This window comes from Salvelinus fontinalis, chromosome 4 (assembly GCF_029448725.1).
Source record: "Salvelinus fontinalis isolate EN_2023a chromosome 4, ASM2944872v1, whole genome shotgun sequence".
NCBI classification, from domain to species: Eukaryota; Metazoa; Chordata; class Actinopteri; order Salmoniformes; family Salmonidae; genus Salvelinus; species Salvelinus fontinalis.
In genome coordinates, this window is record NC_074668.1 from 66,974,964 (window position 1) to 66,999,362 (window position 24,399).

Sequence of the window (24,399 nt, forward strand, 5' to 3'; positions counted from 1 at the left end):
TAACTGACTTGCCTAGTTAAATTTAAAAAATGAAAAAAATATTCGGTGCATGTGACAAAGTTTGATTTGATTTATATCCTTAACTATGGCTCTTGGCTCCATGAAATGGGGTATCAGCCTACTCAGTGACACCCACAGAACACAACGCTGAAGAGTTTACAGAAATATTTGCGACGTAGAATTTCATGGACCCAAGATCCATGGGTAAGGCTGTACATTTCAATATGAATGTAAATACACATAGTAGGTTGACTGGTGAGCTAATGTGTGTCAGTTCACACCGGTGTCAAAGTCCCGCAATAAGTGTTAAAACACTCATATTTGTGTAGACTCTTCACAGTTGTGTTCTGTGGGTGTCACGAATAGGCTGATACCCCATTTCATGGACCCAACATCAATAGATAAGGCTGTACAGGGCATATACGAATGTCACCAACGCAGTTCTGAAATCGAATACATTCACAGTGCGACTTCAATTTGTTTTGGTCAAATTAACTAGTTGTCTTTTGTTAGATTTAATGAACAACATTCCAGCCTTGTTTAGCAGGATATATTCCCAATATGGCATTATTCCACTATTTGTATCCATTTGCGTGTTTCAATGGGGGACATTTATTTTGAAGGCGAATCGCAAATACCAGGCACCTTTGTGGCTAATCCTTATTGTGGCTAGCTTCACATAAGTCCAGCAACCCAACCTAGGTGCCAGCGAGAGTAAACGGACGAGTCGACCTGGGTAAACAACAGTGGTCGCCTCGAAGAGGCAGGAATGGGGACTTCATCGAGGGCCCTGATGGCAAATAGAATGTGTGTTTTATCGTAAAAAAACAGTATGTATTGCGTAGCGTGTTAATTTGCAACATAGAGCCAGGAAAAAATTCAAGTATTTTTCTCTCGGTTCTTTAGCCAGGCGCTGATTTGTAACGACGTTGGTATTGCCACGGGCCCACTTCGATTTTGTTCCTGTTGTCAGTTTCACTACCCGGTGACTGTCGTTCGATCGCGATTTACTTGTGTCCCTTATGTAAGTTCATCCAGGACATATGCAATTCAAAGGGAGCCACGAAATAACACAGAAGCCCACTTTCAAGAGAGTACAGGTATGTGTTGAGTCAATATAGCTAGCTAGATAACTGTCTTTGTTTTTCTCTCAACGTTAGCTGGCTAACACGACCAGACAGTAGCCAGCGTACTGTAGCTAACTAGCAAGCTATTGTTTGCTCTGAAGATTCAGTAGTTAATGTTAGCGTGGTACGGTAGTAGCTAAAATGTCTTTTGTGAGCCATTTTGGGGTTGGCTAGCTAACGTTAACGAGTTAGATAGCTAGCTACATTTGTTATTAGCAAATATGATCTTATCAGCGAGTTCATTAGAAACCATCTTGCTAACTAAGTAAACTAGTTAGCCAAGGCCATGTAGCTATAACCATTTCTTTATTACATTTTACGATGAACTCGGACGTATAACCCAAATAGAGAACGTTAAGTTAACCAAATAAGACAATTACACGTATAACTGACTAAATTAAACGTTAGCTTACTAGTGCTGGATAACGTTGGGCAACATCAAAATGTTTTGTATCTGTGGCAGACACATCAGAGAGGAGGATGATGATGAATGTTCATCACATTCTTTTCAAGTAATGGAACTGCGCTGTCAAATCAGCCTGGTAGCGTGTTAGGTTTGTTGATTTACGTTAATATTGCTAGAGAAGAAAACTAAATGCTGAAGACATTTGCAGCGGTCATTTGAATTATGGTATGGCTTTGGTTGTAATCTTGATGCATTATGTATAAAGATTAAATACATAGACAGGCTTGTACAATTAGTATGGTTACGTACCTAAAGAGCCATAGACCAAAATTAGGAAATATCTCAGATTGAGGCCTAGTACAAGCCAGAAAACATTAGGCAAATACTGTCAATTATTATTATTTTTTCAATCGCATGAAGGAGAACATTGTCAACCGAATGACTTATTGTTAGGAAACTTGATGTGTACACTTGGGACCAGTCAATCGTTAATTATCCTGCCCTAAATTCTCTGTACTGTTCCAGTATAAGAAGCACCAATAATTATTCCCTCATTACATGTTTTGGTTTGTGTTCACGATGTTGATGCCATTACTTTTGCGTTGATGGCACTCTATGATAGAAGACAACCCATCTCATAGTGACAATTTGAAGAACAATAACACATCACTGGGTTGATTTAAAGCTGCAATATGTAACTTGTTGGGCAACCCGAACAATTACACATAGAAATATGAGTTACAGATCTGTCATTCTCATTGAAAGAAACACTAAATCCCCGTTTTCATTGGCACTTTGAAGTCAACCCAGGCTGGCCTGGCCTTGGTGGGTTAGCTCAAATTGCATTTCCACCCCCCAGAAATGATAAATTATGTCATGTTGCTAGGTAGCTGGCTTCGCTGATGTTGCTTGCGAACAAGATGTTGAATAATTTAATTCACCCTCACAATGCTGTAACAAACGTTACCCTATACTCGTGCCAGCCAACCATGTATTTAGCTTGTTGGCGTTGTTGTTAGCATAACTAATAATTCCTACCTTGCTTCCCATGGTATTGGCTATTAGCTAGCTAGCTTTCAATACGACCTGGCTAGCAAAAATTCCTGCTAGCTTACGTTATCTAGCTTGTTTCTACTCTGATTTGCTAGCTAAGGTTAGGTAGCTAGCATTTGAGGACTGACAGTTCTCATAAAAGTTTGTGTAGTGTAATAATGAATAAAGGACCCAGCTATTATGGTAATTTGTGTTATGTATAGCTACTGCAGTACTGCTTGTCCATGTGCTAGCTAACAGCAACCAGCCCAGACAAGCTAGCTTAACGTATCCGCATCCAGCAGTGAACAGCTTGGTGGTTGCATAGTAATGGCGTCACCAACCCGAAATCGAATCGAGCTGGCGCCAGTTGTGAAATTAGGCTGCGCTGGCCCGGGTTTCCCTCGACCCAGGTCGAATCTGGACCAAATTTCAAGTGCCCGTGGAAACGGGGAATTGGAAGCGGTAGCTCTGTTCTATGTTCTATTTCTATGCTTACGTTATTAAAGTTAGTTTTTGCGTCTTTTACTTTCGGTTTTGTACACCAGCTTCAAGGAGCTGAAAATACGAGATGTTTGGTTATGGAACATATATTTCACCGGTTTAGATGGTACAATGGTACAATCTACACTATACTTGCTTATTTTGTCACAAACTGAAATTAGGCGAGCTATTATAAGAAAAAGCTTGGACATCTCAAATACAGGCTTGAGATAATAGTGCCATGATGTAGGCCTATTTCAATACTACTAAAATTCTGTGGGCAGAACAGACGTGATTACTTCTGATGAACAGTCATATCACTGTTATCAAGTCAAACGAAAACTGACCAAAGAAAACATGCTGAGGGAGAATGCTGAAATGGGCCACACTATTATCATTCTATAACTGTGCCACTGCTCTGCAATAAGGCATCCAGTGGGTTTTAGAAGCTGCCATAGTTACAAGGGAATGTGTGTAGCTACAATTACGTTTATTTCTAGCTCATATAATTCTAACGGTGTTCTGCCATTTCCTAAAATTATCAAGGATCTAGTCCTATAGTACCATACGCTAATAGGAAACCGATGCTTAATCACTCAAAGGTTGTCTAGGTGTTCCTTCTTTGAATGCAAAAATTAGTTTATACAAAAGGCCGTTCTTGTCAGTGCATTAGGGGATTTCCGTCACCTTTGCAGTATGTAATGCTGTCAATGTTAGCAGTGCTGGTTGCGTCATACGACATTAGATGGAAGAATCCCTGTGATTGTGATGAGGATGACATATTAGCTTCTCAGAAGGGCATGTCGTAGCGGCAATGTATGAAGTACTGTGCCTGCTTAATCAAAGCTGTGCGCTTTTTGTTTCTTGGCTAACATGTTGGCTACCTTTTGTAGAGACAAGAATGTGTAACTTCCTGTTCTGCAGTTCATTGCACTGCTGTGGCGTTTTCTACAATTATTGACTTGTAGAGTTACTGCATAATGAGTTCTGATACACCTCACAATTTGAGTCACACCTTGCACAGAACACATTGACAAACCTGCACTAAAAATAGTAAAAGCTAAATTAGGTAAAGGTTTGGGATAGGTTAATAATTTATGTGTGTCCTTGCGTAGGTGGTAGATTTGGTTTTTCTGCAGCCATTGCTGAAACTGTGTACTGTGAAGCTCAAGATATGTCTGCATTGTGCTCCTCAAGGAATGAATTAAAGCAGTTACCCATAAACGCCCTCTCCTCTGAAATGTCTCCACCTTGGTGCCAGGGGGGATTGATTGCCAAGGTGGCTGTCCACTGAGGCTGCTGTGTTGCTGAGTGTCATGCATTGCTCGCTCTGTGGCACAGGAGCTCATCAGTGGCTCACAGGGGGAGCCCCAGAGGATTGTGGTTTGGGGCTTTGGTTCCCTGGCAGCAGTTATACATCGGAACCCAGGGAGGGGGCATCTCAGAACGCCCCAGTTCCCAGAAGTCTCCACCTGCGGCATCTTCTATTTTCTCTTTGCTCATGAGATGGAAACACAGACATGATACATGAGTGTTTTCATGAATACTGTATCAGGTATTTGTTCAGTGCTACTGTCAATGTTAGTTTGCTTTAGTAGGCTAGGCTACACATTGAGGGCTCCTGGCCAGATACCCTCTCCTGTTGTCTAGTTTGTGAGGTGGATATCGTGTTTTAATGGTAGTCAACTCAGGGCTACACGAATCCTCGAGCTGTGGAGGATTCGTGAGGAAACTTGTCAGTTTGGATTCCAGCCCTACCGGCATTAAATCTGACTTCAGTCCTCTGCCAGCCTACATGGCAGGGTTTCTACACTAACCTGTGCTTTCTTTGGCTGGAAGGTCTGCTCAGTTTATATTTGGTAAATGCAGGATTTGAATGCTTACCTACCTACTGTGATGATCCCTAGTGATTGACCCGCTCAGGGTTCAGCTGCTGTTTGAAGACAAGCACCCACACAATCCTTATGTTTCCTGCAGGCTTCTACCTACTCATGGGTCAATGGGGTTTAATATGCATATGGAGAATTCCAGCGGCATGTCAACCTGAGAAAGTCATGTTGTCCTTTTAAAGTGAAACCAACATGCCAATATTGTATACACTCCCCCGAAAGGGTGCTATAGACAAACACAGCAAACTTTTAATTTATATTTTGTCCATTCTGTGAGACATTTTAAATTTGTGGTTTTCCATGAAAATGTAACATCCATAACTCTAGAATCACTCTTGTCCAAACAATGGGTGGGGGGAGTGGCTTCCACCCCAGGCACCCAGTCGGTTTGCATTCTAGTGTATGCTCACACACCAAATTACACTCTGCACTACTTTCCTGGTGCAGATTTTAACACACTTTATGATCACTAAATAAGCTAATAGTGCTGCATGTTCACGTCGTGTGGTGTTGTGTAACATCAAGATCTCAGGGTCAACGAATGGAATTCAACTGACCACTGTTGCTGGGTGCTTTAATTTCTCTTTGCCTGAGATGTGCTACCGTAGAGCCCTATAAAATCTGTTTACATTTTTGCCCAATTTGTTTCTCTCTCATTGTTTTCTCTTTAGTTTTCCCAGGCTTCTGAAATGTTCCTGTTTTTGTTTGGTTTTCGCTCTCAAAACAACACGTTTTAATAGAACATCCAATTTTGTTGTTTTTCTAAGTACACAAAAATGCTTAACCACACCAGGAGACAATTCTTTAGGTCTGGGAAGAATCTAAGATATTTATTTTTTGGAGTGTAGTTACACTTTAATTCAAGTGAGCAGCTAGCAAGAGAATGCTGTTATTATAGCAGACATTATGGTAGAGTTTGCTAAACAAATACTCACGATATCATTGATTCCCTACGAAGTTCAATATGTATTTGAATATTGTTGAATTCCGTTTTAATATCTGGATTCGGTGATTTCGCCATCATTCTCCGCATCGCAGATTTTATGGGGCCCGACTAACAGTAAATTCATGTGTTTGATGATTAGACAGAACAGAACCTTCACTTACAATAATGTGTGCATTCTTAGAACCTATGCCACTAAAGCCGTGTTCACATTGGCAGTTTGAAGTGACTCAAATCCCTTCTTTTTTTTTGCATATCTGATGCAAATGTCCTTTTCCTGCAGTCTGAACAGCCAAAAAGGACATGGAATCTGATATTACAAGCCACATTTGAAACCACCCTACATGGTTTGAAAGCAGATACAAATCTGATTCCTGGCCTTGCGACTTGTCTGAAGGGTCAAATCTGATTTATTTGCCCTCAACTGGTTTTTAGACTGCTATTTGGCATATCTTGTTGCTTGCTAGCTACTCTGACAGTTAGATTAGATAGAACATGTTAGTTTGACAACCACACACTAGAGGTCGACCGGTTTAATCGGACTGGCCAATTTAATTAGGGCCGATTTTAAAGTTTTCATAACAATCGGTAATCTGCATTTTTGGATGCCGATTATATTGCAATCCACGAGGAGACTGCGTGGCAGGCTGAACACCTGTTACGCAAATGCAGGCAGCAAGGAGTCATGGTAAGTTGCTAGCTAGCATTAAACTTATCTTATAAAAAAACAATCAATGTTAACATAATCACTAGTTAACTACATATGGTTGATGATATTGCTAGTTTAACAAGCTTGTCCTGCATTGCATATAGTCAATGTGGTGCCTGAAATTGTGTCACTTCTCTTGCGTTCATTGTTAGCAGAGTCAGGGTATATGCAGCAGTTTGGGCCGCCTGGCTCGTTGCGAACTGTGTGAAGACCATTTCTTCCTAACAAAGACCGTAATTCATTTGCCAGACTTTTACATAATTATGACATAACATTGAAGGTTGTGCAATGTAACAGCAATATTTAGACTGAGGGTTGCCACCCGTTCGATAAAATACGTAACGGTTCCGTATTTCACTGAAAGAATAAACGTTTTGTTTTCGAAATGATAGTTTCCGGATTTGACCATATTAATGACCAAAGGCTCGTATTTCTGTGTTTATTTTAATTAAGTCTATGATTTGATAGAGCAGTCTGTCTGAGCGGTGGTAGGCAGCAGCAGGCTCGTAAGCATTCATTCAAACCGCACTTTCCTCCGTTTGCCAGCAGCACTTCGCAATGCTTGAAGCACAGCGCTGTTTATGACTTCAAGCCTATCAACTCCCGAGATTAGGCTGGCAATACTTAAGTGCCTACAAGAACATTCAATAGTCAAAGGTCTATGAAATACAAATGATATAGAGAGAAGTAGTCCAAATAATAACTACAACCTAAAACTTCTTAACTGGGAATATTGAAGACTCATGTTAAAAAGAACCACCAGCTTTCATACAGTTGAAGTCAGACGTTTACATACACTTAGGTTGGAGTCATTAAAACTCGTTTTTCATCCTCTCCACAATTTCTTGTTAACAAACTATAATTTTGGCAAGTCGGTTAGGACATCTACTTTGTGCATGACACAAGTCATTTTCCCAAGAATTGTTTACAGACAGATTATTTCACTTATAATTCATTGCATCACAATTCCAGTGGGTCAGAAGTTTACATACACTAAGTTGACTGTGCCTTTAAACAGCTTGAAAAATTCCAGAAAATTATGTCATGGCTTTAGAAGCTTCTGATAGGCTAATTGACGTCATTTGAATCTATTGGAGGTGTAACTGTGGATGTATTTCAAGGCCTACCTTCAAACTTAGTGCCTCTTTGCTTAACATCATGGGATAATCAAAAGAAATCAGCCAAGACCTCAGATTTTTTTTTGTAGATCTCAAGTCTGGTTCATCTTTGGGAGCAATTTCCAAACACCTGATGGTACCACATTCATTTGTACAAACAATAGTATGCAAGTATAAACACCATGGGACCATGCAGCCGTCATACCGCTCAGGAAGGCGACACGTTCTGTCTCCTAGAGATGAACGGACTTTGGTGCGAAAAGTGCAAGTCAATCCCAGAACAACAGCAAAGGACCATGTGAAGATGCTGGAGGAAACAGGTACAAAGTATCTATATCCACAGTAAAACAAGTCCTATATCGACATAACCTGAAAGGCCGCTCTTCAAGGAAGAAGCCACTGCTCCAAAATGCCATTTAAAAAAAGCCAGACTACGGTTTGTAACTGCACATGGGGACAAAGATTGTACTTTTTGGAGAAATGTCCCCTGGTCTGATGAAACAAAAATAGAACTGTTTGGCCATAATGACCATTGTTATGTTTGGAGGAAAAAGGGGGATGTTTGCAAGCCAAAGAACACCATCCAAACCGTGAAGCACGGGAGTGGCAGCATCATGTTGTGGGGGTGCTTTGCTGCAGGAGGGACTGGTGCACTTCACAAAATAGATGGCATCATGAGGGAGGAAAATTATCTGGATATATTGAAGAAACATTTCAAGACATCATTCAGGAAGTTGAAGCTTGGTCGCAAATGGGTCTTCCAAATGGACAATGACAATAAAAAATGGATAAAGGACAACAAAGTCTAGGTATTGGAGTAACCATCACAAAGCCCTGACCTCAATCCTATAGAACATTTGTGGGCAGAACTGAAAAAGCGTGTGTGAGCAAGGAGGTCTACAACCTGACTGTTACATCAGCTCTGTCAGGAGGAGTGGGCCAAAATTCACCCAACTTATTGTGGGAAGCTTGTGGAAGGCTACCCGAAATGTTTGACCCAAGTTAAACAATTTAAAGGCAATGCTACCAAATACTAATTGAGTATATCTAAACTTCTGACCCACTGGGAATGTGATGAAATAAATAAAAGCTGAAATAATTTTCTCTACTCTAATTCTGACATTTCACATTCTTAAAATAAAATGGTGATCCTAACTGACCTAAGACAGGTCATTTTTACTAGGATTACATTTCAGGAATTGTGTAGAATTGAGTTTTAATGTATTTGGCTAAGGTGTATGTAAACTTCTGACTTCAACTGTATGTTCTGAGTAAGGAACTAAAACGTTAGCTTTTTTAAATGGCACATATTGCACTTTTACTTTCTTCTCCAACATTGTGTTTTTGCATTATTTAAACCAAATTGAACACGTTTCATAAGTTTTTGCAGACTAAATAGATTTTTATGTAATATATATTAAGTTAAATTAAAAGTGTTCGTTGTTCATTCAGTATTGTTGTAATTGTCATTATTATAAATAAATGCCCCTACCACACACACAAACTAGTGAATGTGCTAGAAAGCTAAACGGCTAGCTAGTTGACTGCTGTGGCTAGCCAAAAAGGACTCGTTTTGAAAGTTGGCTCATCTTATCCTCAAGGCTTAATGTCTTATTACATGATGCATTTATAAATTTTTTAGCGACTGGGAAACGTCCATGACAGCCATTGTTGTCACCTTAGCTTGCTTCATAACTTCTGAGTGATTGGTGGTGCTACTGCTTTCTATCAGCCTACTCTACTGCGCCCACACCTGTCGTTACAATGACAACTAGCGTAGCCATGTCAGCTAAATAATTTTGACTAAACTCCCACACATCCAATTTGATTACTTGTAACTTGCTGTTTGGACAGTCAGTATTCCAAAGCGGTTTTAAAAAACAAAACAGATTTGAGCATTAAGGCCTGTAGTGTGAACAAGGCTTTATACCATAGAGTTCATTGTTTTCATACTGAGCCTTGTGTCAATACACAGGATATTGCAGGCTGGAGAATGGCAATTAGTATGTCTTCACACATTACTGTTTAATCAGTACGGCTTCATTAGGCCAACCATTATAAGGCTTCTAAAGAATAGCTAACAATGTCCAATTCAGCTCACTTGTGTCTTATAAATAAAACACATCTCATGAAGTAGGATTTTATTCTGAATCTCAGTTTTGACGTGTTTACTGGTGGATCAAGTATAGAACAACACCACACTGCCAGCTGTGTGTGCACGTTATACCACACTAAGAAGTAGGCTAATGAACTGAGCCAACGTGCCTTTTTAAACAGATGGCTGCTTTCATAATTCAAAGGACTTGAGGTGACTGCACTGAAGCAGAATACATTTTACTCTGCCCTACCCTTGCTGAAAGGCTTATTTTGAAGTAGAAACGGTGTGATTAGATTAGACAATTTTAGGAAAGGAGGATGTGTGATAAATGGTGAGGGATGGAGAGGGAAAGCATGATAAATGGTGAGGGTGGATGGATAGGAGGAAAGCGGTGCGATTAGGCCTATATGAAGGCCTAGAATCTTCCATCTTGGTAAGAGTTTGCGCTAGGCTAGTGTTTTGATGCCAGCATGCTTGTTTTTATTTACAAGATCTATATCAAAGGGATGCATGCTTAGCATTGGTTGCTTGTAGCCTGGTACCTTCTGAAGCTATAGATAAGCGAGTTCTCCAGTCAATTCTGTTCCGGTAAGGCCATTATGAAAATGTCTCCTAATCTCCCCACGCAGCCTTTCCATGGTTTTATCACTCTACAATATAGAATTGAGCTGGTAAAAAATATGCTCCAGTGTTTGTTTCCACCTTTTCCATATTGCCAGGCTGCATGACCTTACTTTGCTTATCAGTTTCCTTCATTACAGCATCAAGCCTAGCGAACATACTGAGATTAGTCCCAGATTACCACCCAGTCTGAGTCATGCACTGCCAAGAGTGGATAATACAACAAATGCTACACGACTGACTCAGCCCAAGGCCTCAATTAATTTGCTCTCACAAACAAACCATGGTGCACTGTTTTTGCTTTTCTCCTCGTACACGATGAGATAGCGAGCGCCTCTATATTACCACAGCATGTAATTATTATCATAATACATTTAGCCCATCTTTCTGTTTTATAAATTGTCTCCATTAACAAAGTGCAATCATTATTTTTCAGCGTGTCTAACATTTATCTTCTCTTGTTTCACAGAACTAGGTTAGTTGCGGGCCCGCCAATGGACCTATAGGAGCTAGTGGAAGTTTAGTTGGCATTGCGTCTGCGTGGACCAGGCAGCATGAAGAGCGAGGTGCCCTCTGAGGCCCAGGGCAGACAGGAGCACCTGAAGGGTCCGCTGGCCAACCCAGAGCCCATGGAGACAGCCAAGAGCTTCCCTGCCAACATGGAGGTGATCGGCAAGGCAGGCAGCGAGTTTGCACCACTGTGTGCTGAGACCAGGCACCGGCCCCTGAGGGACATAGGGGCCCGCAGAGACCCAGACAGGGGCCTGCCCGGACGCAAAAAGCGCAAGAGCCAACAGCCAGGGCCTTCGGATTGCTCCCTGAAGGAGGGTCGTGTCAGTGAGGGCTCTCTTCCCCTTCAGCGCCACCAGCCAGATCTCTTGGAGCACCGCAGCGAGGATGAACGCAACCCAGAGTCCTCATTCAGTGACTGTGCCTCCTCTCCCTCCTCCAGCCTGCGCTTCGGGGATTCAGACACTCTGAGCTCAGAGGAAGAGGTTGAGGCTGGAGGGACAGGAGCAGCAGGGGGACCGCAGCCCCCACAGCAGACGCCGGTCTCCACCACAGGAGGCGGGACAGGGGTGGGTCTGCGCACCATTCTGGGTCGGACTCGGGGAAGCCGCTCTCATAAGTGGGCACGGTCGGAGGTGGAGCCGGTGCTGCTGAAGCGGCCGTGTCTGAGCGGGCGCCGGTCACTGCATAGGAAGCGGTTTGTGAAGCCTGGGCCCGGCGGCATCCAGCGGACTCAGAAGCAGAAAGAGCGCCTACTTCTCCAGAGGAAGAAGCGGGAGGTAATCGCTCGCAGGAAGTACGCGCTGCTCCACAGCACCAGCAGCTCCAGTGAGGAGCTGACCAGCGAGTCATCCTCACCCTCGTCCACAGAGGCAGAGGACGAGCTGTATGTAGATGGCAGCAGCAGCAGCCAGCCAAGCAGCACAGCTGTGGCCACAGGTAAACTCACCCTCCTTATGCACTCTGGTGTGTGCTTCGGACCTTTTCTCTTGCGCAAACACACACATATTTTTAAATAATATTATTTGAATTACACATTACAGTCGAAGGATTCAAACATTTAATATGTCATGTATATATGGACATTTATGCATACAGAAGCACATTCTTCTCCATACAGCCCCGCTGCCCATGACAGCTGACACAGAGCAGTACCTCGCTAGCTGCTTTGCCTTTGTCCTACGCAGGTCTGCAATCTCAAGCCCACATACTGTCAGCCTATGTACATAGCAGAGGCTCCCAAATATCAGCACTACAACGTTTGCAATGATAGCCAAGACTGTTCAGACGTGACACAAGGGGCTGGTATTTCAGCAACTTGTCAGTAAAGGTTCCATCTAGGCTCCATCTACGATTCAAAAGAGTAACCCACTTCCAGAATGAGCACCCCTGCCCCCACAACAACAATAGCTGGCATTTTGTGATAAAAAAACACACACACAATCCCCATAGAGTGAAAAATCTTCCTCACTCCTTTGACACTGAGCTTGCAATGACGTATGACATGAAGCTGCTCTGACCAGGGTAAATTGTACTGATCATTACATTTTTACATTTTAGTGATTTAGCAGATGCTCGTATTCAGAGCGACTTACAGGCGCAATTAGGGTTAAGTGCCTTGCTCAAGGGCACTGACAGATTTTTCACTTAGACTCGAGGGGACTGACAGATTCTTCACTTAGGCTCGGGGATTCGAACCAGCGATCTTTCGGTTACTGGCCCAATGCTCTTAACCACTAGTCTACCTGTCACCCCACAAAACAGATCACAGGCAAAGGAGTCGCTCACTGTTAGCCAGCCAGCCAGAGTTGAATCACAGATAGACTCCACCCGTAGCACCGTTCACTCCTGTCCAACTGCTCTGTTTCCCAGCTGTCTGCTTTGCAGGCCTTGTTAGTATGGAGTGGGGGTGGGGTGGGGAGGTCATGGACTTCCTGATGTTGCAGAGCCAAACATCTCATACTTTTGTCCACATTAGTCCAAGTCTGTTGCATCACACCCCAGAAATGTGTTGTCAAATTCATTCATGTCAAATGAATCTAATGCAAGCTAACTTCGGTGAATCCGCTTGGCTCAGAATTGAGATCAATTCCATATGTTTTGCCTCAGAGAAAAGACTGAGCAAAGGAATGCATGAATGGCCTTCAGAATATACATTTAGTGTGTACACAGCCTATTCCTACAGTTTTATTCAGTCTCACTGTAACTGTATTGGGGGGAATATATTTGGCCTCTGTGGTGTTCTCTGGAAATTAGATGTGTAGCCTGGGGGCCAAGCAACCATTACAATGTTTTTGTTCCTTCTTGCTGAAAGATGTCCTACCAGGGCTATTTGAAGACACTCAGAATTTGGATTTCTTTCACCAGGCCGGCAGCACTTTCACTCTAGCCAGAACTGTGTGTTGTTTACGGTCTCCCTCTCCCCCATTATTTGGAAAGACACTTGATTTGGAAGTGAACATCAACCGAATGCTTGTTACACTATCAAACACATGACTTCAGTAAAATGTTACTTTATTCAGAGACAACTATCAAAATTAAGCTCTAGTAAAAGATACATTCCTCCTCTGATCGTGGAAGAGACCATTTTAATCCCTGAGCCTAGTTTGGTTTGTGCCTGACCTTCCCCGCTCTGTGTGCTCAACAGCAATGAGAAAAGCTGCCTAAATATTGATTGATGAATTAGCTCAGTCAAAGCTAGGCTATTTTATGAACAAAGCACAATATCACATGACTAGGATGGGTGTGGGTGTATCTGGGGGTGTATCAAATTTTATTGGTCACATACACATGGTTAGCAGATGTTAATGCAAGTGTAGTAAAATGCTTGTGCTTATAGTTCAGACAGTTCAGTAATATCTAACAAGTAATCTAACAATTTCACAACTACCTAATACATACAAATGTAAAGGGATGGAATAAGAATATATACATAAATATATGGATTAGCGATGGCCAGGCGGCATAGGCAAGATGCAATAGATGGTATAAAATACAGTATATACATATGAGGTGAGTAATGTAAGATATGTAAACATTATTAAAGTGTAGTTTTTTTTAAGTTATCCATTTTTTTTAAGTGATCCATTTATTAAAGTGGCTACTGATTTGAGTCTGTTTGTAGGCAGCAGCCTCTCTGTGTTAGTGATGGCTGTTTAACAATCTGATGACCTTGAGATGTTATTTATTTTTCAGTCTCTCGGTCCCAGCTTTGATGCACCTGTACAAACCTCGTCTTCTGGATGGTAGCGGTGTGAACAGATAGTGGCTCGGGTTGTTTTTGTTCTTGATGATCTTTTTGGCCTTCTTGTGACATCGGGTGCTGAAGGTGTCCTGGAGGGCAGGTAGTTTGACCCCGGTGATGCGTTGTGCAGACCGCACCACCCTCCGGAGAGCCTTGCGGTTGAGGGCGGTGCGCTTGCCATACCAGGCGATGAGCTTGCCATACCAGGCGATGATACAGCCCGACAGGATGCTCTCAATTGTGCATCTGTAAAAGTTTGAGTGTTTTTGGTGACAGGCCAAATTTCTTCAGCCTCCTGAGGTTGAAGAGGTGCTGTTGTGCCGCCTTCACCACGCTGTTTGTGTGGGTGGACCATTTCAGTTTGTCCGTGATCTGTACGCCAAGGCACTTCAAACTTTCCACCTTCTCCACTACTGTCCCGTCGATGTGGATAGTGAGGTGCTCCCTCTGCTGTTTCCTGACGTCCACGATCATATTGTTTTGTTGACGTTGAGTGAGAGGTTGATTTTCCTGACGCTACACTAACGAGTTCCCTCACCACCTCCCTGTAGGCTGTCTCACCGTTGTTGGTAATCAAGCCCACTACTGTTGTGTCGTCTGCGAACTTGATGATTGAGTTGGAGGCGTGCTTGGCCGCGCAGTCCTGGGTGAACAGGGAGTACAGGAGGGGGCTGAGAACGCACCCTTGTGGGGCTCCAGTGTTGAGGATCAGCGAAGTGGAGATGTTGTTTTCTACCTTCACCACCTGGGGGTGGCCCATCAAAGTCCAGGACACAATTGCACAGTGTGGGGTTGAGACCCAGGGCCTCAAGTTTAATGATGAGCTTGGAGGGTACTATGGTGTTGAATGCTGTGCTGTAGTCAATGAACAGCATTCTTACATAGGTATTCCTCTTGTCCAGTTGGGATAGGGCAGTGTGATGGCGATTGCATCGTCTGTGGACCTATTGGGGCGGTATGCAAACTGAAGTGGGTCTAGGGGGGCAGGTAAGGTGGAGGTGATATAATCCTTGACTAGTCTCTCAAAGCACGTCATGATGACAGAAGTGAGTGCTATGGGTGGCGATAGTCATTTAAAAAGAAAATACTACATAGTTTCCTAAGGACTCGAAGCGAGGCGACCATCTCTGTGGGTGTATCTGTGGGTATTGAAGAATCAGTTTTTACCCTTTTTTTATTCTGTCCACAGTGTTTGAGCTCTGTGCAGCTTCGTAGGTGCCACGGGTAGAGGCGGTGTAAAGTCCAGCGTTTTCCATTCTTTTGAACATAGCTCTTGTGCAGTGGAATACACACATAGAAGTTAAGCCCAAGGGTTTGCTGGAATATGACCCCTGGGCCATGGCCAAGCCTGTTAGGATGTTTATGAATTTACATTGCCTGAATCAAAGAGGGCTATGTTCAAGAAACATTTCAGGTTTTTCCTCTCATATTCATATGCCTCTTTAGGAACTTCTGAGGCCAATTACCATGAATATACATGCTTTGATGGAGCTCTAATGTATGTGTTTCACTTTGAGACATCCAAATGAGGGCGTGCATCGCTGTCTATAAAAGGTGCTATAGAATGGCCCGGCACACACACATTTCAAGTTTCAGACTATATATGCACATTTTGAATTTCCTGTTGAGTAGCAATAGGAGCTTCCCTCCCACATATCTCAGTCTTGCACACGGTCATTATTATGTAGCACATTCTCTTATTTTTACCGAGGTCACTCACTGGCTCCTCTCTATCACACCGCTGAGTCACCCTGACCTGTGAATACCAGTGGAAAATAGACTTTGCACGCAAGGTTGGTAGGTACTGCTGATGGGGGCTAACTGACCTCGCACTGCTACCCGGAGCTCCAAACCTGGCAGCCCAGAAACCAGGCCTCTTCCTTTGTCTGAGCTGCAGGTGTCTGGGTTTATGCACCCAGCTTCTCCTCCCACAACACACCACAGTACAGCAGGGTAGAGCAGCACAGCACGCCTCTGACAACCACCTGCTGTTTCCAAAGCTGCACCGCTACAACACTCGCCAAAGAACGCCCTTTTTCAAGGAACTCTTAATTTTCCGTTCCTGCCCTACCCTCTTTCACCTCTCTCAGTTGAATGTCTTCATGTAGCTAAGCTGTAATAGTGTTTCCACTCAGTGGCCCTGGGGAAGGATCGAGGGGGCCATGGGGCGAGGCTGCCTCTCTGTCTTTGCTATGGGAAGTAGGTGGGTGGAGAGGACTGACTCAAGCACTAAGCCCCACTGTAGCTTGCTAACAACAAGGGCTCTCAGAGGAGAAACTATGCCATTGTTGAGAGGAGAGGAGAGGAGAGATAGATCTCTATTGGCCAGAGGCCATTCGTCAGACCTTAAATACATGGACATGACAGGAGTGTTTTAGTACTGTAATTCCTGTATTCATGTCACGATATAGACATATGCCCTGCAGTAGGGTACGAAAATCATAACAGTTCTATACATTACATTTCTATCTGCAACTGTCCATACTGTGTGTTATGCCAAGCTGCAAACAACCCTGAGGTCACAATCTGCCTTTTCTCAACTGCAAAATGGAGAATGCAGACACTACACACTGAAATAAATATCTATTCAAAGCTAGCTGCCAGGACATTTCTCTTATTTGTCAATAGTCACATCGGCCATTGTTAGATGTGAGGGCATATAGTCTTCCTATTTACATTCCCTGAACCAGGAAGTGTTTGTGTAGAGCAGCATGTTTCATGAGGGAGAGAGGTAGCTAGGCTAGGAGAGGGTGCTAAGCAGCAGCACCCAGTGGACCACTGCAATAGAACTCACTCAGGGGAGTGCTGATGTTCACTAGAGCAACAAGCCACTGCACAGACGCACACAAACAACACATGGCACAGTTGAACCTAATGTTACAATCATTTCAGTATAGTAATAATACACAGTGGACTAGAATGAATTTTGTTTTTGATCTGTAATTTTAAATCTGTTAAAATATGTCTGTAGATCAAACAGACAGTGGGTATAAGGACCACATTTAGAACTAGCTGTTTGGGGTGGTTTGACAAAAACAAGCCTCTTGCCTTCCTGGTTGTGTTGTTAAGTGTATTGAACACACCCTGGGCACACTCTTCCTGACAGTGAGGCCAGGTCAGGCATGGCTGAAATGAGAACTGGAATGAGAGCTACTAGACAGGGGACCAATCAGAGTGCAGATGCAGAGATTGCACTGCAAATCCTGCAGACAGTGGAGAGCAGAGAAGAATTTACTGACCTACATTTCACACAGGCCCAGTACACAGACTGTTAGCCTGCACACCCACACCACAATCACTATTCATTTATACTGATACTGATACTCCTATTTAGCTTTGGGTGTGTTTCTCCCCTGGTGAGGAAGAACCACCAGAAGATGCTGGTGGAGGTTGTTGATGTTGCTGCGTAACACACATGAGCTGATGTGTTGTCAACCAGCCATCTTAGCAACAGAGCCTGCTATATACAGCAACAGACATGTATAGTATAACCTCTCTGGAATTAACTGCATACTAAAAAGGATGCAATTTTATTTACGTAAAGTGAATTTCCGTCTACTTTTCCAGCTACTTTATATGATCATTATCAGTTCAACAATGTTTACATCAGGACTTACAAATTGCTGGATGTCTCTCTCCTCAGTATACTCTTATCTATTCGGATGCCTAGTCACTTTACCCTACCTTCATGTACATATACTACATTACCAAAAGTATGTGGACACCTGCTCGTTGAACATCTCATTTCAAAATCATGGGCATTAATGTGGAGTTGGTCCCCCCCTTTGCTGCTTAATAACAGCCTCCACTCTCCTGGGAAGGCTTTCTACTAGATGTTGGAACATTGCTGCATGGACTTGCTTCCATTCAGCCACCAACATTTGTGAGGTCGTGCGCTGATATTGGGCGATTAGGCCTGGCTCACAGTCGGCGTTCCAATTCATCCCAAAGGTGTTCGACGGGGTTGAGGTCAGAGCTCTGTGCAGACCAGTCAAGTTCCTCCACACCGATCTCGACAAACCATTTCTGTATGGACCTCGCTTTGTGCATGGGGGCATTGTCATGCTGGAACAGGAAAGGGCCTTCCCCAAACTGTTGCCACCAAGTTGGAAGCACAGAATCGTCTAGAATGTCATTGTATGCTGTAGCGTTAATATTTCCCTTCACTGGAACTAAGGGGCCTAGCCCACACCGTGAAACAGCCCCAGACCTTTATTCCTCCTCCACCAAACTTTACAGTTGGCACTATGCATTCAGGCAGGTAGCGTACTCCTGGCATTCGCCGTAGCCAGATTCGTCTGTCGGACTGCTAGATGGTGAAGCATGATTCATTACTCCAGAGAACGCCTTTCCACTGCTCCAAAGTTCAATGGCAGCGAGCTGTACACCACTCCAGCCGACGCTTGGCATTGCGCATGGTGATCTTAGGTTTGTGTGCGGCTGCTTGACCATGGAAACCCATTTCATGAAGCTCTCGACGAACAGTTCTTGTGCGGATGTTGCTTCCAGAGGCAGTTTGGAACTCAGTAGTGAGTGTTGCAACCGAGGACAGACTATTTTTACATGCTTCAAGCACTCAGCTATTCTGTTCTGTGAGCTTGTGTGGCCTACCACTTAGTGGTTGAGCCATTGTTTCTCATAGACGTTTCCACTTCACAATAACAGCACTTAATGTTGACTGGGGCAGCTCTAGCAGGGCAGAAATTTGACGAACTGTTTTGTTGGAAAGGTGTTATCCTATGATGGTGCCACGTTGAAAGCTTTTGGCTCCCGAGTGGCGCAGTAGTCTAAGGCACTGCATCTCAAAGCTAGAGGCGTCACTACAGACCCTGATTCAATTCCAGGCTGTATAACAACCAGCCGTGATTGGAAGTCCCATAGAGCGGCGTAAAATAAGAATTTCTTCTTTACTGACTTGCCTTGTTAAATAAATAAATAAAAATATTGCTTGGTTGTGTGCTCGATTTTATACACCTGTCAGCATCAGGTGTGGCTGAAATAGCTGAATCCACTAATTTGAAGGGATGTCCACATACTTCTGTATTTGTAGTGTATCTACCTCAAGTACCTCGTACCCCTGCACATTGATCTGGTACTGGTACTCCCTGTATATAGTTCCATTCTTGTGTATTTTATTTTATTCCTCTTGTGTTAGTTAAAAAATGTACATATATATTTTAGTCTGCATCAAATGGAAAGGTTTGTAAGCAAGCATTTCACTATATAGTCTACACCAGTTGTATTCGGCGCAAGTCATTTAATACAATTTGATTTGACTGTTGTGTTCCAGGTTCTCTGGATGAAGACGTGGTGGTGATCGAGGCGACCCCAGCACCCCCTGTCCCAGCCAGCGAGGAGATCAACGTCACCTCCACCGACAGCGAGGTGGAAATAGTCAACGTGGGAGATGGCTTCAGGTGAGCACCTTCCCCTGTCTCCTCTCTGAGGAGATCAACGCTGTACAGAGCTAATGAACCACAGTGGAAAATCGAATGAAGTGACATGGTAAAGTACTTTGGCTGTGAAATTCTCTCTCTCGGGAGTAAAAACATCCACCTCAATATTTCCCCCCATCTTTAAGCTGTGAAAGCAATCTAAATGGCACCGGCCTTCGTTTGTGTCCTGAGACAGCCTGGCCCTGCAGTACTGACAGTACTTTATCCTCGTGGCTCTGTCGATATAATCACAGTCAACTTTGGTGTGTCTAATAGAGGCTCGCTGAGCACTGGCTTCTCATCAAGTGTCATAACATTTACTGAGACTGCCACATTGGGCTGGGCTAGTGTTTTTCCAGGATACCTCAAAAATGCAGTGTCGGCTCTTGGAGTGCTATTTGGCCCCTATGGAGAAGTTGCTGGTATCGCTGTGGCAGGGGAGATAATGCTCATCTGGGATTGGCCGTGAAGCTGGCAGGCTGCAGCATTGCACTGGCATTCCACCGCTCTCCCAGCTGTTGCTATCGCTGTCTTCTTCAAGGGCAAGGCTTCCATACAGTAATACACAAGCTCTCTCCCCATCCTCCATCAACAATCTAACGAGAGACCCTCTCTCCCCCCAGGGCATTCTCATCTGACCCTCAGTTCACTCTGATCCAGGTCCAGTTACCTCTGATGCCCCTGTCAGGGAACTGCAGGTTCAGTCTCTCTGGTACAGTCTCTGATCTAGAGAACCAGGACATTAGATCCAGGTGGATTTGCTTTTCTTCTCGCTGCACGCTCTCCTGACCCGATATGATTACTAAAACATTGGAAATAAATGCCAGCTGGTTACAGGTTACCAGGGCTTTTGGCAGGCTTTGTGAAGTGGGTACCCAGTGTGTAGTCTTTCCACATAGACCTAGGCCTACATGATTTCTCTATCTGACTCATGTGGGATGTCCTCTTGAAAATGATCTCTGCCTTGACCTGAGAAGAGTTGATCTCATGCATTGGGATTTTACAGCAGTGCCAGTGTGAGAGCCCTATGCTACAGTATATCGGTGCTGTTATAGTGGTGTTCCTCTCTGAGTTTTTTCTAGTTGTCTCCCCTCGTCTTTCTCTCCTTGAACCCCTCTCCTTTCTTTAATTGTTATTGAGGTGTCTTGGTGCATAGCACTGAGAATCATTTACACCAGCTTGATTCCATTATCTCACCCTCTGCTGCCAGAAATAGCAAGGCCTGTGAATTTCACTCCTGCCAGCAAAGTCACTCTGTCAACCCAAATTAATTGCTCTCTGTTTGTGATATGCCTTGTCTCTTGTGAGACAAATTAGCAGAATTCTAGCAGAAATTCTGTTCCAGCATTCAAATGGTCAGTTTCAGTTACTGTAGCGTTTATCTTGTATAAAACTTTTGTACATGCCACAACACTAAACAATACATTTATTCCACTATAACGGTGACAAACGGTGCCCACAAACTGTTAGTGCCTACAGTGCTTTTGGGAAAGTATTCAGACCCTTTTACTTTTTCCAAATGTTACATTAGACTTATTCTAAAATCTATTCAACATTTTTTCATTAATATACGCACAATACCTCATAATGACAAAGCGAAAACAGGTTTTTAGAATTTTTTGCAAATGTATTAAAAATTAAAAAAAACAGATTCCTTATTTACATAAGTATTCAGACCCTTTGCTATGAGAGCCAAGATTGAGTTCAGGTGCATCTTATTTCCATTGATCATCCTTGAGATGTTTCTACAACTTGTTTGGATTCCACCTGTGGTAAATTTAATTGATTGGAGGGCCTTGGTCGGGGAGGTGACCAAAAACCTGATGGTCACTTTGACAGAGCTCCTGAGTTCCTCTGTGGAGATGGGAGAACCTTCCAGAAGGACAACCATCTCCGGAGCACTCCACCAATCAAGCCTTTATGGTAGAGTGGCCAGACGGAAGCCACTCCTCAATAAAAGGCACATGACAGCCCACTTGGAGTTTGCCAAAAGGCACCTAAAGGACTCACAGACTATGAGAAACAAGATTCCCGGTCTGATGAAACCAATATTGAACTCTTTGGCCTGAATGCCAAGCAGCATGCCTGGAGGAAACCTGCCACGATCCCTATGGCGAAACCTGCTCCAGAGTGCTCAGGACCTCAGACTGGGGCAAAGGTTTACCTTCCAACAGGACAACAACCCTAAGCTCACAGCCAAGACAATGCAGGAGTAGCTTTGGGACAAGTCTCTGAATGTCCAGAGCCCGGACTTGAACCTGATCGAACATCTCTGGAGAGGCCTGAAAATAGCTGTGCAGCGACGCTCCCCATCCAATGTGATAGAGCTTGAGAGGATCTGCAGAGAATGGGAGAATCTCCCCAAATACAGGTGGGCCAAGCTTGTAGCGTCATACCCAAGAAGACTCAAGGATGTAATTGCTGCCAAAGGTGCTTCAACAAAGTTCTGAGTAAAGGGTCTGAATACTTATGTAAACGTGATATTTTTTTATATACATTTGCAAGATTATTTTTTTTTAAGTGTTTTTGTTTAGTTATTATGGGGTATTGTGTGATGAGGATTCTTTTTTTAATACTTTTTTGAATAAGTTTAACGTAACAAAATGTGGAAAAAGTTGAGGGGTCTGAATACTTTACAAATGCACTGTACATAAAGCTGTCCCAACACCTTACCACTGCTACACTTGGCTATCAGCGGAGCCTTGTCGGGCAGCAAAACAGTTTATTCAGCCTAATTTACTGACTTTAAAAAAACATAGCTGATATGGCTGACTTGCTTAAAGAAATGTGCTTACTACTGACAATTGAGATGTACAAACTATGGCGTAAGGGGACGACGTGCGGATGAGGTAATGCGTTATTTCGATTAAGACACTAATGAGCAAGTTAGGACAGACGTTTTCAATATTACTATTTGTTTAGCACTTTTGAAATGGGCTGTTCTTACGGTATTCTCCCTGTACACCAAGTCAGAACTGTAGGATAAATAAAGGGGCATATAGGCAGACAATGAAAGCTCTTACAATATTATATGATTGCAATTCTCTATAACAGGTTATAGGCACCACCAAGTCAGAACAATAGGCAAAATTTAAGAGGTGAAAATAGATTAAATTATTAGTGAGGCACGTGGGCTACTAACAGCTTACTACACAACATACTCTTAATATTACTTTCTTAGCTACAGGATACATATCTCCCTGGCATGTTACATTTATGCAGCAGCATACAAGATATCTTTGGACTCACCTTGTTGTACTGTGCTCACTTGAACAGGAAGGTGGCGCGGCTGTCTTTCGTGGGCAAATTTTGGCATCAAACTCTCATCAGTCTGGCATTCTCTGGATCTATGGTGCTTTCAAGACAACTGGGAACTCTGAAATTAACAAGGGCGAATCATGATGACGTCGGAGCTCTAGAAATAGGCCCGAGTTCCCAACTTGCAATTGCGAGTTGGATGACCATTCAAAACTTATTTTCCCAGTCCGAGCTCGTTTTCTTCCGAGTTCCCAATTGTCTTGAACTCACTGAAGTCTGATATTTCCCAGTTCAGAGTTCCCCGCTGTTTTGAGCACGGCAATTTGCGATTTCCAACTTGTTGTGTAATGTTTATGTCCAATGGCCGATGAGCACCGATATGTTTTATTTATAATTTCTATTTTCATTATTTATCTTCATATGACAGGGATTGAAAAGGAATTGCCAGTAGATTGTCGACTGATTCATGATGATGATGATGACTGCTAGCTAAGATTTTGAAAGTAAGATGTTGACATGATCACTCCAATCCAAGCTACTGTATCTATAACGTGATTTAAAGTCATTTTATCTGTGGCCAATGACCTTAAGCCTTCTTGGATGGACAATTCTAATGTAATTCTATGGCAGCACCTAAGGGGCTTGAATTTTCATGCTCTACCCGTAGATTTTGCAGTGATGTAGGCTGTCATTGTAAATAAGAATTTGTTCTTAACTAACTTGCCTAGTTAAATTATTATTATTATTATTTGTATCTAGTTTCCCCATGCGTGACAGAACACTGAGCCAATCACGGCGCAACTCGAGAACACTACCAACCCCTTCGCTCCGTATTTTCCGCTGGCTGCCCCACCACAGAAACCACCGAGCGAGGCTGAAACGCCTGCATTTTGGAGCTGCCTTACTCAAGAAAGCAAAAAAGAGACAAACTTTGTATGCAGGTTTATTAACTCAATTATATTTTAGTTTTTTCATTGTTTGTGAACTGATATGTGACACGTATTAATGCCAGAATAACATGCAAAACAGGCAACAACAAAAAAGCAAAACAGATGGAGCTCAAAACAGCCCTGAATGACAGGTCATTCCTGCTTGTATGTAAAGGCTCGGTATCTCGGGAGTAAAGTATACAAAATAAACCTACATAGGTGATTTTATGTATCCTTTTTATCCCATGGCAGGTCAAAACACTGTTCTGACACTTAAAAATACTTCAACAAGCAACATTGTGCAGGTTTACTGAAATAGGCAAATTATCTCTACCGTGTGCCTGTCACCAATCTCTAGATGTGCACAAAGCATACCATAGGTCTAGAGATATCAGGAGTGGCCAGCCCAATGAGCCCAGTGCATTTTCATGTTTTTTCTATTTCATCTGAATGACATGCAGATGTTCAGGGTGGCAGTCAGGTAGTAAAGCTTATTGATCTGGGTGATGGATGGCTGACTGGAGAGGAGATGGAGACTGCTAGTAATCCCAGGTTAGCCTCCCAGCTGCTATGTCCTTGAGTGAATCGCTAATTTGC

At 43.2% G+C, this 24,399-nt stretch overlaps 1 protein-coding gene across 4 annotated transcripts in view; it reads left to right on the forward strand.

Moving 5' to 3' along the window:
* The first annotated feature begins 666 nt into the window (after window positions 1–666).
* Window positions 667–24,399, forward strand: part of LOC129854261 (E3 ubiquitin-protein ligase Arkadia-like) — a 40,919-nt gene continuing 17,186 nt past the window's right edge. For all 4 annotated transcript variants that reach the window (XM_055921087.1, XM_055921089.1, XM_055921088.1 and 1 more), the window contains exons 1-3: window positions 667–1,100; window positions 10,896–11,875; window positions 19,471–19,597. In XM_055921087.1, the coding sequence (XP_055777062.1) occupies window positions 10,981–11,875; window positions 19,471–19,597 (1,022 nt within the window). In that variant the 5' untranslated portion in view covers window positions 667–1,100; window positions 10,896–10,980. The remainder of the gene's footprint in view (window positions 1,101–10,895; window positions 11,876–19,470; window positions 19,598–24,399) is intronic.